The sequence below is a fragment of the Bombina bombina genome, chromosome 1, assembly GCF_027579735.1.
Source record: "Bombina bombina isolate aBomBom1 chromosome 1, aBomBom1.pri, whole genome shotgun sequence".
NCBI classification, from domain to species: domain Eukaryota; kingdom Metazoa; phylum Chordata; class Amphibia; order Anura; family Bombinatoridae; genus Bombina; species Bombina bombina.
Genome location: NC_069499.1, coordinates 1,159,791,403 through 1,159,804,105, shown reverse-complemented (window position 1 = coordinate 1,159,804,105; position 12,703 = coordinate 1,159,791,403). Strand labels below are relative to the sequence as shown.

The following is a 12,703-nucleotide window of genomic DNA, read 5'->3' as shown; positions in this document are numbered from 1 at the left end:
TATATAATACATCTGATAGACTGTTCATTGTAGTTATTAACGATAATACACACCTCCATCAAATATAAATGCAGAGTTTAATCAGTAGTTGGTTATAGGTATTCTCATAGAATTTGCAATCGTCATTCCTCTAATAAACAAGCCGATTTTTTAGGCAATTTTTTGTATATTTTGAATGGGAGACTAGATAGTGTGCAAAACAATGCGTGCACTCTGTGTTTGTCCGATATTCTGCCAATCCACAGGTGTGGGCTTGAACACACCTACTGTTCAACCAATCAAGAGGTTAGGGTTTGGTTAAATTGTTATTTGCAAGATTCGCCACTCACAAGTTTGTTTATTTTGTTAATATGCCTCTAAGTTAATGAGTAAATACAACAGTGAGCTGCATATTATGAATAAAGGACAAAAAAACTATGCAGTACAGTGGATGCGATCAACTTGGTCGATATTCGGCCAGTCCTAGCTTATTGCTAGATACACACCCTCTGTGTAGCAAATCAGCACATTTGGGCTCCATTGTGGACCAATCAGGAACAGGGCATCATACATTATGCGAATATAATGCAGATGCTGATTTGTTACTACAAATTCCCTCTAGTTAATCAATTGTGTGGCGGTTTGATTAAGGATGACAAAAATAACTATGTGCATCATAACTAAACTTGTTATTCATATTAATATATGACGAAAGTTATGTGCTCAGTGAACAAAAAATAATAATATTCACCCTATTGTATAGTAACAATATGATACTAGTAGGGTTAATAAGTAATAATACTGATAAGGCCGATGGCAAATGCAAAGCAATGCCTATACTATATAGTGATCAGTGTGTATGTGTGTCGCTATGGTAAATAAGTAAATAAGTGAGTCCTATAAGGGTGTGCCTACAGAAATATCAAGTGCTGTGTCATACACAAGGCGGCAGGGTACATGGCGACCTCAGTAGTATATATTGTGTGCGATTGTATATAAGAGTGTGGGTATATATTGTGGCCACCTCAGTAGTATATATTGTGGCCACCTCAGTAGTATATATTGTGTGCCATTGTATATAAGAGTGTGGGTGAGGGCCACTAGTATCTCTAATATAGCTAGTGGAGATGTGACTAGATAAAACTAGTGTGATAGTAAATGAAATAGTGTGATAATAGATTAAATAGTGAAATCTATATACTATCATCAGTAGAGAAAATAAGAATTAGGATTAGTGTATATACTCTGTGTATAAGTGTCAGTGTCCTCAGATATGAGAAATAAGTGCTAAACTGATTAAGAACTTATAATTAAGGTGGAATTTGAATAGGTAAATATATATGATCTCAAAAGGCTGCTAGATCTATAACTTTATTGAGTCCCAGGGGAAATAAGGACTGGAATTTATAAGAAGACGACTATCTGTTTCCTCTATATGAGCATGATATGCTCTCAATGGGTGTAATAACAAATGTATTGCGTTTCCTATGTTGATGTACACTGTGTCTGGAACACTACGTTTTAAGGAGCCATTCTTCAAGTTCCTATTGTGTTCACTCTACCTAGTTCTTATCTGTCTACAGGTATGTCCTAAGTATTGTCCTAAGTATTGTAATCCACATTCACATGTAAGGACGTATATCACATACTCTGTGCCGCAATTTATGTGGGTTTTGATCTCAAAAGTTTCCCCTGTGGTGTGACTAGTTATACTATTGCTGCCATGGTTGATAGATTTGCACATTAAGCACCTCTTTTTGTTACATTTGAACGCTCCTGGTTTCTTAGTATAACCTGTCATCTTTAAAGGTAGAGTATGGTGTGTATTTCTTTTGGAGACGACTATTTTACTAGGTGCTAATTTTGTTTTAAAGTAGGAGCACGTCTGAAAATCATTCTAGGGCTAGATTCAAGATTTCCTTTAAGGTAAGGGTCTTTTAGTATAATCGGCCAGTGTTTCTTTAAGGTGTCTCTTATGATGTGATGGCTAGAATTGTATTGAGTGATAAAGGATGCACTAGGTGTTGTATTTAATTGCTCAGATGTTCTATTTTTAGGGGCTTGTTTTAAGATGGAGCTCCTATCTATATTTCTTGCTTTTAAATTATAGGGATAGACTTTTTGATTCTGAGCCAACATTGTCTAGTAAGGATGCTGTTCGGGAGTCTTCTGACAATGTTCAAGATATGCCGCAGCTTTCTCCTCAGGTGTCCCAAATACTATCGTCCACACATACAGTGCCCTGCCCTTCCTCTCAAGCTCCGCCTGGCATGACTTTGCAAGACATCGCATCCCTAATGTCTTTTGCGGTATCTGATGCGTTGTCTGCTTTTCCCATGCTGCAGGGAAAGAGCAAGAGGAAATGTAAAGAATCAGTACGTAAGGTTTCTGACACGGTCGTGGCTATTCCGAATGTTCCCTCCAAAAAATCGGAGGAGGAGGATACTTTGGTAGCATCTGAGGGAGAAATCTCAGACTCAGGCAGTGTAGTTCCTTCTTCTGATGCTGAAGTTGTATCCTTCAGGTTTAAGCTGGAACACCTCCGTTTACTACTTAAGGAGGTTTTGGCTACCTTGGACGACTCCGACACTTTGTCGTAGTCAATCCTAACAAGTCTAGTAAACTTAACAAGTATTTTGATGTACCTTCCATGGTGGAAGTTTTTCCCATACCAGATCGGGCTACAGAGATTATTGCTAGGGAATGGGAGTGACCGGGTATCCCTTTTTCTCCATCCCCTATTTTTAAGAAGATGTTTCCTATAGCTGACTCTATCAAAGAGTCTTGGCAGACGGTCCCCAAGGTGGAAGGGGCAATTTCCACCTTAGCTAAGAGAACCACTATGGCAACCTGCTGTGTGTATTGCTACCGTTACTAGTGCAGCGGCATACTGGTTTGATGCATTGTCTGATTCTATTCAGACAGACACTCCTCTTGAAGAGATCCAGGATAGGATCAAGGCCCTTAAGTTGGCCAATTCTTTTATTGCGGATGCTTCCCTACAAGTTATCAAACTGGGAGCAAAAATGTCTGTTTTTTCCGTACTAGCCTGCAGAGCCTTATGGTTGAAATCCTGGTCTGCGGATGTGTGGTCTAAGTCTAAGCTTTTGGCGATCCCTTTCAAGGGTAAGACCTTGTTTGTTCCGGGATTGGCAGAGATTATTTCTGACATTACGGGAGGAAAGGGTAATTTCCTCCCTCAGGATAAGAGGAATAAACAGAAAGAAAAAACGTCCGAGTAATTTTCGTTCCTTTCGAAACTTCAAGGGTAAGCCTTCCTCTCCTTCTAACAAACAGGAACAGTCCAAGCATGAAGGGCCTGCCCCCAATCCGGGACCGGATCTTGTGGTGGGGCAGACTTTCCTTCTTCGCTCAGGCTTGGGTTCGGGATGTTCAGGATCCCTGGGCGATGGACATCGTGTCTCAGGGATACAAACTAGGGTTCAAGACCTTTCCTCCCAGGGGCAGGTTTCTGCTTTCAAGATTATCTGTAGACCAGATAAAAAGAGACGCGTTCTTACACTGTGTTCGGGACCTTTCCGACCTGGGAGTGATAGTTCCTGTTCCAAGACAAGAACAAGGTCTGGGATTTTACTCAAATCTGTTCGTGGTTCCCAAAATAGAGGAAACTTTCAGACCAATTTTAGTTCTCAAAAGTCTAAACAAGTTCCTCAGAGTACCGTCCTTCAAGATGGAAACTATTCGTTCCATTCTTCCCTTGGTTCAAGAAGGTCAATTTATGACAACGGTAGATATAAAGGACAGGTACCTACATGTTCCCATCCACAGGGATCATCACAGGTCACATTCCTAGACAAACACTTCCAGTTTGTGGCTCTTCCATTCGGCCTTGCCACAGCTTCCATAATTTTATTATAGGTTCTGGGATCCCTGTTGGTGGTGCTCCGGTTGCAGGGCATTGCAGTGGCGCCTTATCTGGATGACATTCTGGTTCATGCGCCATCCTTTCAACAAGCAGGCTCCCACACGGAGATGCTGTAAACCTTCTTACAATCTCACGGATGGAAGGTGACTTTGGGAAAGAGTTCCTTAATTCCAACTACAAGGGTAGTTTTCTTGGGAACCATAATAGATTCCCTATCAATGAAGATTTTTCTGATTCTTGTCTAGTGCTTCAGTCCTCTCCTCGGCCATCAGTGGCTCAATGTATGGAGGTAATCGGTCTGATGGTAGCGGCCATGGTCATCATCCCATTTGCCCATTTCCACCTCAGACCTCTGCAGTTATTCATGCTCAGGCAATGGAATGAAGATTATGCGGATCTGTCTCCGTAACTACATCTGGATCAGGAAACAAGGGATTCTCTTCTTTGGTGGTTGTCTCAGGATCATTCTCCCAGGGAACTTGCTTCCACAGTCTGGGGCTCTCTAAAGGCTCAAGGGATATGGACTCGGGAGGAGTCGGGTCTACCCATAAACATTCTGGAGCTTAGAGCAATCTTCAATGCTCTCCTGGCCTGGCCTCAGCTTCGGCCCTTGTTTATCAGGTTCCCGTTGGACAACATAACTTCAGTGGCTTACTTCAACCATCACGGGGGAACTCGGAGTTCCTTGGCCATGAGAGGTAGCCAAGATTATTCAGTGGGCGGAGACCCACAACTGCTGTCTGTCTGTAATCCACATTCCAGGAGTGGACAATTGGGAAGCGGTTTTTCTGAGCAGACAGACCTTTCACTCGGGAGAGTGGGAACTCCATCCGGAAGTGTTTTACAGCTTGATTCTCAGAAGAGGACATCCGGAACTGGATCTCATGGCATCTCGTCAGAATGCCAAGCTCCCGAGGTACGGGTCGAGGTCACGGGATCCTCAGGCTGTACTGATAGATGCTCTGCTGTACCTTGGAATTTCAGTCTCGCATACCTATTTCCCCCATTCGCTCTCCTTCCTCGGCTCATTGCTCAAATCAAACAGGAGAGGGCGTCGGTGATCCTCATCGCATTGGAGTGGCCTCGCAGGATCTGGTATGCAGACCTAGTGGAGATGTCATCTCTTCCACTGTGGAGACTTCCATTGAGGAAGGACCTTCTACTTCAAGGGCCCTTCCTTCATCCAAATCTAGTTTCTCTGAAGCTGACTGCTTGGAGGTTCAAAGGCTTAATTTTATCCAAGCGTGGTTTTTCTGAGTCGGTCATTGAGACCATGATTCAGGCTCATAAGCCTGTGACTAGAAAGATTTACCATAAGATATGGCGTAAATATCTGCATTAGTGTGAATCCAAAGGCTACTCTTGGAGTAGAGTTCGATTCCTAGAATTTTGTCCTTTCTCCAAGAGGGTTTGGAGAAGGGCTTATCGGCAAGCTCCTTAAAAGGTCAAATATCTGCCTTCTCTATTTTGTTACATAAACGTCTGGCGGATGTACCAGGCGTTCAATAGTTCTGTCAGGCCTTGGTCAGGATCAGGCCTGTGTTTAAGCCGGTTACTCCTCCCTGGAGTCTTAACCTTGTTCTTAAAGTTCTTCAACAGGCTCCGTTTGAGCCTATGCATTCCTTAGATATTAAATTGTTGTCTTGGAAAGTTTTGTTTCTTGTTGCTATTTCATCTGCTCGTAGAGTTTCAGAGCTCTCGACATTACAGTATGAGTCTCCTTACCTTTTTTTTTCATTTGAATAAGGTAGTTTTGCGAACTAAGTTAGGGTTCTTCTCCCTAAAGTGGTTTCAGATCGGAACATTAATCAGGAGATTATTGTTCCTTCTTTATGTCCTAACCCTTCTTCTCATAAGGAACGTCTGTTGCACAACCTAGACGTGGTACGTGCTTTGAAATTCTATTTACAGGCGACTAAGGATTTTCGCCAGTCATCTGCTCTATTTGTGGTTTTCTTTGGGAAATGTAAGGGGCAGAAAGCTACGGCTACTTCTCTTTCCTTGTGGCTGAAGAGTATCATTTGTTTGGCCTATGAAATTGCTGGACAGCAGCCTCCTGAGAGAGTTACGGCTCATTCTACGAGGGCTGTTTCCTCCTCCTGGGCATTCAAAAATGAAGCTTCTGTGGAACAAATTTGCAAGGCTGCAACTTGGTCCTCTCTACACACTTTTTCAAAATTCTAAAAATTTGACACACTTGCCTCGGCTGAGGCTTCCTTTGGGAAAAAGGTTCTTCAAGCAGTGATACCTTCTGTTTAGGTTCCCTGTCTTGTCCCTCCCTTATCTGTGTCCTCTAGCTTGGTTATTGATTCCCAATAGTAATTGGATGATCCGTGGACTCACCGTGTCATTAGAAAGACAACAAAATTTATGCTTACCTGATAAATTGATTTCTTTTTTGACACGGTGAGTCAACGGCCTGCCCTGTTTTTTTTAGACAGTTTTTTTGTTATGTTGTCAACCTCAGGCACCTCTGCACCTTGTTGCTTCCTTTCTTTCCTTTTAATTCAGTTGAATGACTGGGGTGGGAAGGAAGGGAAGTGATATTTAACAGCTTTGCTGTGGTGCTCTTTGCCGCCTGTATTGTATAACTGTTTGGTCTTGTTGTTTTCACTCCAAACAATGTATTTAAACTTTGTGTAAGGTGTGCTAAACCAAACTAGTGAGGGAGACTCTTAATGTTCATATATTATATTATGAGATCAGCGATATGTGTATTTATCTTTGGTTATCCAAGGTCACAGAGGTAAATGCACATACTTTGAATTGCCTCAACCATTACAGCTTCATCTCTGTCCTTGTTTCCTTGTGGTGAAGCATCCTTAAAGGGACAGTGTTGTTTAAAAGGATAGATAATCCCTTTATTACCCATTCCCTGGTTTTGCATTACCAGCATGGTAATATTAATATACTTTTTACCTCTGTGATTACCTTGTATCTAAGGCTCTGCAGACTGCCCCCCCTTATTTCAGTTCTTTTGCATTTTATCCAATCATTGCTGACTCATAAATAACTCCACAGGAGTGAGCACAGTGTTATCTATATGGCACAAATGAACTAGCGCTGTCTAGCTGTGAAAAACTGTTAAAATGCATTGAGATAAGAGACGTCCTTCCATTGCTTAGAAATTAGCATATGAGCCTATCTAGGTTTAGCTTTCAACAGAGCATACCAAGAAAACAAAGCAATTTTGATGATAAAAGTAAATTGAAATGTTGTTTAATATTTCTTGCCCTATCTGAATCATGCAAGTTTAATTTTGACTAGACTGTCCCTTTAAATTATTCTTCATTATGTTTTCCACACATGGGCTGATGAGAAGAGCACGCACACAAAGACTGTAACATAGTTTAGTATTTTTATAGTGCAATATAACCTAACCTAAAGCAATTGCACTGACATTTATAGCCCTCAGATAATGTTATTTTATAGCATTGTTACATATTGCCAACACTCAGCTGCTGTCTGTTTCAGTCCATTGTTTCTTGTTTTATGTTCTCTGTTTCTTTTTAGCCATAGCTATTGGACTGTTGTCTGTTAAGAAATAAAGTAATATTGGGGCATACTAATGAAATAGATGCATACAGCAGTTTGTTAGAGCATGCCATTTTTGTAATACTGACCTTACAACTCTGTGTTCCACCCTGCAACCTCATGTGCTGCTATGTGCAGCATTTATTGTTTTGCAGGGTTTCTAGGGTCAGTAATGCATATAGTACCTGCTGTAATGTATGAGAGCATTTCATTGTTTTATTAGAATTACACGTATTTCTTTGTTTAATCCTTCATCAGCTTGTATCTGATCATACGATTTTTAGCACTGTCCCTAAGCACATACACGGCTTAGTCAACTGTTTTGTATACTGTACCATCCTAAACATGACCATCGTCCCCATTTGTGTTGTGGTTTAGCTGAAGAAGCATCATTTGCTTTACTGTTGAATTCAACTCCATTTTATTTAACTTTTCTGCAATAAACGGTAAAGATTATTGCTTGAGTTGGATTTGTAAAAGAGAGTGAAAATCACTTGGATATTGCATTTAAAAATAATAATAAAGTATTAATGAGTTAGTAATTGTTAGCAGAAGACTTCTACTTCACTTTGCAATTTTTACTTTTATTAACAGGTTGTCATAGCTACTAACATTGCAGAGACTTCCCTGACAATTGATGGCATATATTATGTGGTGGACCCTGGATTTGTAAAACAGAAAGTTTATAACTCCAAGACTGGTATAGATCAGCTGGTTGTAACACCAATTTCTCAGGTAAGGAGGGATCAAAGGGTCAGTGGTATATTGTCTTGGTACTCATTGTGTGCATTTTCTCTTCACCTCTTCATTATACTTTTTCCATTTATAATAACATAATAAAGGATATTTGCTTGTCCTGGCACACACATTGCATCTTTCGTATAGGTCATGGCTGGGGATCCAAATAGGAGCAGCATATGAACGTAGCTACCAATCACTGTCCAAAATCTAGAATTATTCTGAGATCCAGACTTTTTCATTTTTGTTTTAAAAAAAAATAAAATTATTAAAAATGACAATGTTTCCTTTCCAGTTAATCGGGCTTCTCTACTTGTGTCTTTGGTTTGGTTTTTGCGTTCTTAAATGAAAATGCTACTTTATAATTATTTAAAACAACATCATCTATTTCATGTTTGATTAAGTACTATACTAGCTTTCTGAGGGTAATGTGTATACAAAAGTATTCAAAATATAAAACTACATTTAGGTTACATGTGTAAGCTTTTTGCCTCAAGGAAATAAGATGTTGTTTGCACTTGTAGAAGCTGTCCCATTTTAAATATGCACATATTCCAAAATCCAAACCTTTTCCAGTCCCAAGCAGTTTGGACAAAGGGGTTTGTACCTGTACAAAGATTATATATACTCCTACATAGTAAGAGCGTTTTATTTTTTCATTAGAATGTTCCCTTTTGCCAGTAGATTATTCTGGATGTAGAACTGGATGGTAGATGATGTCTCTAAAACATGTTACTATGCAGGGCTACTTCTCAGTACATGCACTCTTATTTACAAATGTTAAGAAAGGAAATTGTGTTTTTTACTGCAAATGATAGATGTAGAAACTTGTGGTAATGTTTGTTAGATCTTCAGTCACTGTTAACAGTAATCTGTATGATACCTTTGCAGACTAATCTAGTAACAGTTCATTTTGAAGATATGTACTTATATGGTTCCTGCAGAACATTGTTTTGTCAAGAGAAAAAGTAATGTCTAGTTTTCTTTCTTATGACACGATGAGTCCACGGATCATCTAATTACTATTGGGAATATCACTTCTGCCCAACAGGAGGCGGCAAAGAGCACCACAGCAAAGCTGTTGGATATCACCTCCCTTCCCTCCAACCCCAGTCATTCTCTTTGCCTACGTTAGAGCAAGGAAGTGGTAAAGTTAGGTGTTAGAAAAGATTCTACAAGCAAGATTTTATTATTTTTTAAGTAGTGCAAGATTGTGCTGCTTTGTCCTAGGGTGTAGCCGTAGTCCATATCAGTCTCTTCAGTGGAGCAGTGGTGGCTTTCAAGCAATGGGAATTTGTGGGACATGTAGTTAAGACCTAATACTAAAAGCCTGAATAAGATTACTCAGTCTTTATCTCTTTTTCCACAGGCCCATGTGAGGGAGAAGACCTCTCAAACCTAGTGAGCTGCCTTGCTGCCTGGCATATTTATGAGGTAAGTGCTGACTTAATTTTTTTTTCTGGGAAACACAGGAAAAATTGGGCACTTTATTCACTAAATACTGGGACACACAAATTTCTCCTATATGCTTGGGGGAACATATAAAGAAGGTAGGATCGTTATGGCAGGCACTGGGGCCGAGGAGGTTAAATAAGGCTAATTTTTAATGTGGTTTTCACTTCTCCCGGCGGGTTGACTTTAAGATATGCCGACCGGGAGGTTAATTTTTTAGACGCCCACGATGGACGGGGCTAACTGAGGCTGCAATTTGCTGTTGCGTGCCGTTTTCCCCTTCACTTCCTGTGACTGGAGGGGTGTAATAGGTCATGTGAGATAGCAGTCTCAGTCAGGAAAGCACATAATAAAGGCTTAATGCTGCGTTATTAGACCGGACAGCTTTTCATTGTGCTGCAAGTCGAGTTCCGGATCTTCTACTGGGAATACTATCCTGTGTCAGCAGGGCAGGTAGGTACCTCAGCAAAGCTAAGCTAAGCTGAAGTGTGTAGAGGTTGTCAGTAATGCTTGTGTAACACTATTTATTTCCTTGCTGCAAAAAATAAAAAAGTTACGTTTTAAAATTTAAAGAGACAGTAATTTTTTTTGTGTTTTTAATTTTTATCTAAAATTTAAGTTTTTTTTATTGATAATTGTTCCATTGTGAGTCAGAATGGACCAAGAGGCCCTGCAAAATGTTACTTGTTATTTATGTTTTGATGCTAATGTGGAACCACCTATCCCTTTCTGTTCCTCATGTATTGAGAGAACTTTAAATTTACAGGGATAGACTTTTTTCTTAGCCAAAATTGTCTAATGCGGATGTTGTTCAGGAGTCTAGTGACAATGTTCAATATATGCCTCAGCTTTCTCCTCAAGTGTCCCAAATTTTATCGCCCACACATGCAGTGCCCTGCACTTCCTCTCAAACTCCGCCTGGAGTTACGTTGCAAGATATCGCTAGTCTCATGTCCTCTGCGGTATCTGATGCATTGTCTGCTTTTCCCATGCTGCAGGGAAAGCGCAAGAGGAAAAGTAAACAATCAGTAAGTGAGGTTAGGACACAGTTGTTGCTATTTCAAATGCCCCCTCTCAGAAGCCTGAGGAGGAGGATACTTTGGTAGCATCTGAGGGTGAAATCTCAGACTCAGACAGTAATTCCTCCTGCTGATACTGAAGTTGTATCCTTCAGGTTTTAGCTAGCACACCTCCGTCTGTTACTCAAGGAGGTTTTAGCTACACTGGACGACAGCGACACCACGGTCGTTGTCAATCGTAAAAAATCCAGTAAGCTAAACAAATATTTTGATGTACCTTCCATGGTGGAAGTTTTTCCTGTACCAGATCGAGCTACAGAGATTATTGCTAAGCAATGGGAGAGACCGGGTATCCCTTTTTCTCCATTCTCTATATTTAAAAAGATGTTTCCTATAGCAGATTCCATCAAGGAGTCTTGGCAGACGGTACCAAGGTGGAAGGGGCAATTTCTACGCTAGCCAAGAGAACTACTATTCCCATAGAGGATAGTTGTTCTTTTAAGGATCCTATGGATAAGAAGTTGGAGGGGTTACTTAAGAAAATGTATGTACACCAGGGTTTACAATGGCAACCTGCGGTTTGTATTGCTACTGTCACTAGCGCGGCAGCATACTGGTTTGATGCGTTGTCCGATTCTATTCGGACAGGCACTGCCCTCGATGAAATCCAGGATAGCATAAAGGCCCTTATATTGGCCAACTACTTTATCACGGATGCTTCCTTTCAGGTTATTAAGCTCGGAGCTAAGATGTTCTGGCCCACAGAGCTTTATGGTTAAAATCTTGGTCTGCGGATGTGTCATCTAAGTCTAAACTTTTGGCGATTCCTTACAAGGGAAATACGGGAGGAAAGGGCCATTTCCTCCCTCAGGATAAGAGAAATAAACAAAAGGGGCGTTAGTCCGGTCGGACAATATAATTTCAGTGGCTTACATCAACCATCAGGGAGGAATGCGGAGTTCCTTGGCCATGACAGGGGTAACCAAGATTATTCAGTGGGCAGAGACCCACAATTGCTGTCTGTCGGCGATTCACATCCCAGGAGTGGACAACTGGGAGGCGGACTTCCTGAGCAGGCAGACCTTTCACCCGGGGGAGTGGGAACTCCATCTAGAAGTATTTTCCAGCCTGATTCTCAAATGGGGTCAGCCGAAATTGGATCTCATGGCATCTCGGCAGAATGCCAAGCTCCCGAGGTACGGGTTGATGTCAAGGGACCCTCAGGCTGTACTAATAGACGCCCTGGTGGTACCTTGGAATTTCAGTCTCACATACTCCTTTCCTCCGTTCGCTCTTCTACCTCTGGTCATTGATCGAATCAAGCAGGAGAGGGCGTCGGTGATCCTCATTGCACCGGTGTGGCCTCGCAGGATTTGGTATGCAGACGTGGTGGACATGTCATCCCTTCCACCTTGGAGACTTCCGTTGAGAAAGGACCTTCTACTTCAAGGGCCCTTCCTTTACCCAAATCTAGTTTCTCTGAAGCTGACTGCTTGGAGATTGAACACTTAATTTTATCCAAGCGTGGGTTTTTGGAATCGGTCATTGAGACCATGATTCAGGCTAGTAAGCCTGTGACTAGAAAGATTTACCACAAGATATGGCGTAAATATCTATTTTGGTGTGAATCCAAGGGCTACTCTTGGAGTAGAGTTAGGATTCCTAGAATTCTGTCCTTTCTCCAATAAGTTTTGGAGAAGGGTGTATCAGCAAGTTCCCTAAAGGGGCAAATATCTGCTTTGTCTATTTTGTTGCATAAATGTCTGGCGGACTTCCTAGACGTGCAATTGTTTTGTCAGGCCTTGGTCAGGATCAGACCTGTGTTCAAGCCAGTTACCCCTCCCTGGAGTCTTAATTTAGTGCTTAAGGTTCTTCAATGGGCTCCATTTGAGCCTATGCATTCCTTAGATATTAAGTTGTTATCTTGGAAAGTTTTGTTTCTTGTTGCTATCTCATCTGCTCGTAGAGTGTCAGAGCTCTCGACATTACAGTTTGAATCTCCTTACCTTATTTTTCATTTGGATAAGGTAGTTTTGCGTTCTAAGTTAGGGTTTCTCCCTAAAGTAGTTTCAGATCAGAACATTAATCAGGAGAT

General features: G+C 41.1%; 1 protein-coding gene across 2 annotated transcripts in view; it reads left to right on the top strand.

Annotated features, from left to right (window-relative positions):
* Positions 1-12,703, top strand: part of DHX8 (DEAH-box helicase 8) — a 271,060-nt gene that overhangs the window by 214,150 nt on the left and 44,207 nt on the right. For both annotated transcript variants that reach the window (XM_053699596.1, XM_053699595.1), the window contains exon 18: positions 7,994-8,134. In XM_053699596.1, coding sequence (XP_053555571.1) covers positions 7,994-8,134 — 141 coding nt within the window. The remainder of the gene's footprint in view (positions 1-7,993; positions 8,135-12,703) is intronic.